At 42.5% G+C, this 5307-nt stretch overlaps 1 protein-coding gene across 1 annotated transcript; it reads left to right on the top strand.

Annotated features, from left to right (window-relative positions):
- On the top strand, window positions 1-3208 carry txnipa (thioredoxin interacting protein a). Its single transcript, XM_026300574.2, has 6 exons — window positions 1-374; window positions 756-831; window positions 918-1065; window positions 1219-1578; window positions 1667-1969; window positions 2075-3208. Exons 1-6 carry the CDS (start codon window positions 119-121, stop codon window positions 2117-2119), a joined length of 1188 nt encoding a protein of 395 aa, XP_026156359.1. The 5' UTR covers window positions 1-118; the 3' UTR covers window positions 2120-3208.
- Window positions 3209-5307: the final 2099 nt, after the last annotated feature.

Raw genomic sequence — 5307 nt, forward strand, 5'->3', positions numbered from 1 at the left:
GCAGTCTTTGTTTACAGGAGATATAAGCGCAGGTTGTTACTTCAACGCAGCGTAACAGGTTTAATCCAGCAGCTGCAGAGAGCAGTACAGCTTCTTTGGATTTTTGTAACAAGCAGACATGGTAGCTATGACGAAGAGAGCGAAAACCTTCCAAATTATCTTTACGGACCCCAGCAAAACGTTTTATTGCGGCGGGGATAAGGTGTGTGGCAAGATAGAAGTAGAAGTGAACGAGTTGACCCGTGTGTCCGCAGTGAAGGTCCTGGGTCTCGGCTGTGCTAAGGTGGAGTACGCTAAAGGCAAACAGCGATGCAGGCAGGAGGCCGAGTACCTTCGATTTGAAGAGGTCCTACGCCTGGACGACCAGCCTACAGGTATAGACATTAATTTTTTTGGCCAGTCAGCTTTGTCCTGCAGTAACACATTAACATGACAGATTTGACACATTTGTTAGTGGCACTTCAGTGAATTGTTAGCTAACGTTAATCCTAACTCACTAATATGTTGTAACGTTAATGAAAGGTATTTTCAGCGGTCGAATAACTTCATCAGCTGAGAGTCACTGATTTCACTTTGGTGGATACTCCCAGAGTTGACTTGGGGATAATTATTCCACTGATGTTGAATCAAACCAGCTACACATAGAGACAGCAGTCACTAACGTTACTTAAGGAAGGAAAGCAGGCAACTGAAGAATGTAACAGTAATGTTAAATAATTTTATGTAATTTTATTTTTTATTTTATTTTTTTTTAGATTCTGATGGATCTGTCGTTTTGAGGCCTGGCAACAAATATGAGTACATGTTTGGATTTGAGCTCCCTCAGCAAGGGTAAGTCAGCATTTCTCATTTCAAACAGTGCTGACCTGTATTTTACATAATGTTTATGGCTTAAACTTTCCTCACACTTGTCACAGGCAGCTTGTATCATCATACAAGGGGAAGTTTGGGTATGTCCAATACTATGTGAAGGCCTTCATGGAAAGGCCACACCAGCCAACCCTAGAGTGCAAGAAGCCCTTTGAGGTGGAGGAGCCTCTGGATGTCAACACACCAGACCTGCTGGTGAGTTCATTGACACAAACAACAGCTTTTCATAATCTGGCTCCTGCCCAAATAAATTGAGCTCTTTGTGTCTACTTGTCCAATAATAATGACATAATGGTGCTTGACATAGTCTTCAGCTGAATTGAATCTTACTTCCTTATGTCTCTTCAGTCTCCAACAGGTGGCATGAAGGAAAAAAAGGTCACTTGCATGTTCATCCCTGATGGTCAGGTGTCACTGAATGCAAAAATTGAACGCCGTGGCTTCTGTGAAGGTGAAGATATCTGCATCAATGCAAAGTTTGAGAACACCTGCTCCCGCATTGTGGTGCCCAAGGCTGCCATCATTGCCAAGCACACTTACCAGGCCAACGGTCGCACCAAGGTCTTCCGCCAGAAGTTATCCTCAGTGCGAGGAAACCACATAATCTCTGGCATGTGTGATGCTTGGCAGGCAAAGACCATCAGGGTACCCAAGATCAAACCATCCATGCTGGGCTGCAACATCATTCGTGTAGAGTACGCACTGATGGTAAGCTTGCGAGTTCTGCAAGTAGTTATTGGCTGTCACCTTTTTGAGAATCGAAAATCATTATTATTATTCATAATTCCCCTTCCAGATATATGTCCATATACCTGGTAGTGAGAAGCTGATCCTGGAGCTTCCTCTGGTCATTGGGACAGCTGGTCTGGGCAGCCGTAGCAACAGTGTGAGCAGCCAGGAGGGTTCAGTCAGCAATGCCTCTCAGAGCTGGGTGTCCCTCAGGATGCCCTCTGAGCTCCCCAGTTACTGTGATGTCACCCGTGACTGCCGTATAGACCAGCCCCTTACACCACTCCTGGATGACGTTGATGGAGACGACAGCCCCATCTTCATGAATGCACCAACCTTCCAGTTCGCACCGCCTCCAGCATACGCTGAGGTAGGTGTCGTCTTTGGTGTTACAAGTTACCTTAACACACTGTTAAGTTGATAATAAAAAAATCTTCATTGATAATCTGTCTAATTAAGCTCTAATATTTTCCAGGCAGAGGAGTACAATGGCAATGCTCGCATGCTGCCAGTCTGCTGAAATCCAGCAGGGATTCTAAACCGTGGTCCAGCTCTCAGGGACCATTCATCCAAGGCACTTGAAAAGGAGCAGAAGGTCCAAACTCAAGGAGATGTGTTGGGTGGAGAAGTAAAGCCAGGACTGTATAGGTTGACAGAAGGATGCTCACTTCTGTCAGCTGTCTTCGCTGCAGTTCATCACCTCCTATCGTCTTTCTACTGGTGCTCTGCAGGTTGTGGACATGGAGATCGAACCACAGAGCATGTGGCATGCTGCATTTCTGAATAAGCTGTCCCTTCCAGAGATTCAAAGTCTGGGTCTCCTTGTCTATCTACAGCCACTTTATGACTTTGTTACTGGGGCCAGCAGTGTATGAGTCAGCCCCTGATGACATAATCTTTGCTTTTTGTGGAGGTGAGGGTGCAGTTGTGTTTCCCTCATGATGCTGTCATTCCAGTTAAGCCTATTTGTGAGGGATTTCACCATTGTCTTTTGTTCCATAAGCCCAAGTTGCTGTAAAGAATTTAGAATTTTGTCAGAAATATTTTACTTCCTAGAAATACGGTATGTAGAATAACATTTTTGAAAAGGTAGTAAAATCTCCTGCAGCATTCATATTTGCTTGTGTACCAGTGTTTGGAAAAAAGTTTATTCCTGTATTTTATTGCACTTTTGGTTTGATGCATTTTGGTCTACTACTGCCTATTAAGAGTTTCTGTTTAATTCAGTACAAAAATGTTTGTGATGTGAAAAGTGAATTTTCCAGCGAATACACTTTGAATTTGATAGAGCCTCATTTGATTGGTGATTGGCTGTAGTTTTTGTGACAGCGAGTGCCAAACGTAATCCATACAGTGCGCCAGTAATCATGGCACTCACTGTATAATGAGGGTAATCATTGTATCAATCCTGCAGTTGTCCTAGACAACGTTTCACTGTGAGCTCTCTACTGTGGCCGTTTCATAGCTTCTGTTACTTCAGGGCACTAAGAAAATCAATGTTTAAGACTGATTTGTCAGAAAGCATGTTTGCAATGCATCCTTGATAGAAGTATTTTTTTGTATGAAACCCTATGGGTTTATTTTCTATTAAATCCATGTTGAAAATGTCCATTGTGGGTGCTGTCCCTTTATAACCGTGGTTTTGATTATCCACTATCAAGTTGTGGTTCAGAATTCCCTGTACGACCAGTGAGTTGTATAGACAGTTTTCAGCAATACTTGGACCCCGTAGAGAACGCTTTTATTGGGGGAGATATTATTATATTGAGGGTTTTAGTCCTGAATTTCATAGAGACTTTGTTGTAGAGGTTGTCATGATAAAATAGTTGTAGTTGCAAGAAGTGTTTCATAGCCTGGAAAGTTTGACCTTTGAGCTTTGAGTCTAAAAACTGACCCAAAAGATAATGTCGAGAGGCTGGCGATGTCCAACTGTGAACAGATCAAGAGGATTGCCTGGAGCATCTTGAGAGGATTACACATTCCAAGTGGACTGGAAATGGATTGTGTAAGAGGAAACAGGTATTGCTAGGTAAATTACAAGGTGCTATGAGATGCATGGAAATAAATAGCACTGGGCTGGTGTTCTCTTTGGAGCCGGCATGTTCTCCCAGTGCCTGCTTGGATTTCCCCTCAGAGTCCAGACATGTAGGTTAGGTTAACTGGTAACTAAATTGTCAGTAGTGTTAGTGTTTTGGGGAGTAGTGTCTCAAAGCAGCCCAATCAGTTGCTGTAAAGAATTTAGAATTTTGTCAGAAATATTTGACCTCCTAGAAATGCAGTATGTAGAATAAAATTTCTGAAAAGGTAGTAAAATCTGCAGGAACGCCTCAACCTTTTGTTTGATCAAACTGTGTTTGCATGGGGCCCTTTCACTGTCAGGGAAATTTGATTAAATTTAATTTCACCCTATAGCCCTCCTTGCCACAAAATGAGTGACATGATTGTTGGTGTTCCTGGAAAATAGTTGCATGATCTGCCAAATTAATTCCCAGTAAAACTGGAAGAATTTGTCAATAGGTAAGCAACTTAAAGGAGATGGTGTATATTGCAGAGACCAGTCCCCGTGTTCTGGCTAGAGCTCTACGAAGTGGATGTTTGGAGTGGCACATGTTCCATGGCACACTGTGTCATTTACATCTCCATCGACTCTTGAAGCCCTACATTGAGTATGGACATTGGCATATCATTATTTGATACCTGAAAATACAAGCAGTTTTTTGCTGTTGTATTTGCAGCCACAGGCCTGTGCATGATTTTTTTCCTTTTCAAAATATGCTCTCAACTCTGGGCTGCTGACGTCTGGTAACTGCTGAGAGCAACAGATAAGGAAACTATTTATCAGTACATCACTCCATGACTGGGGCTGCACCTTTGGCACTGCAGTTTCACTACTGTAGACTGGAATTCTGCTACATAGTCACAAAGAACATTAGAAAGGATTTTCATGGTTCTTGGTTAACTGGACCACATTCCTGCACTACAGAGGAATTCCAGGAACAAATAATACATTCATATATTTGTAAGGTTCTGCCAGGAGGAAATCAAAATAAGTCCATTTCATCAGCAGACCCAGACAGCAAAATGTAATGTTTCTCCTAGTTTTGTGCCCACTTTGTTTGCCTGTACATAGACTTTACAAACATACATAAATAACAAAGTACACTTATGAACAAGAATGGGTAGTTTAAGATTGTAGTGCTGCTAATATAATTTCAATATGACAAAAAAGGAAACTCTGGTATTTTGTTTGTTCACAAGGGTGAACAGGAAGAAAGCTCCTCCTCACTGCAGACAGGATGCAATGCAGCTATGTGTTGTGTGCCAGTTGGTCTAACCACTGTAGCCTAATTTGAGGAAAACGTCACTCCTGGGAAATTATATAGCTATCACTGATCTATTTCTGTGGAAACTGGACACAATAGAAAATGCCTCAGAGAGGGAAAATCTTAGAGTTGGCGGTTGATAGCAGAGGTAGAACAGCATGGTTGGAAAGCTAAGATCTGCCTATGAGAGGTTGGTGCTCTGCTGACAAATCACATTTTTCTCTAGTAACCGCGCTGAATATAAGAGGAATCTAGAGCAGCCAGCTTCCTGCTGATGCTAATAGGCTTATTAGGCTATTCATCCATGTGGTTCATTACTTGTCAAGATGGCAGCTAAGGGTGACCACCTGGTTTGGTAGGCTGCAACATTGTGCTGATGGTAGGG

The sequence above is a fragment of the Mastacembelus armatus genome, chromosome 11 (genome assembly GCF_900324485.2).
Source record: "Mastacembelus armatus chromosome 11, fMasArm1.2, whole genome shotgun sequence".
Classification (NCBI taxonomy): domain Eukaryota; kingdom Metazoa; phylum Chordata; class Actinopteri; order Synbranchiformes; family Mastacembelidae; genus Mastacembelus; species Mastacembelus armatus.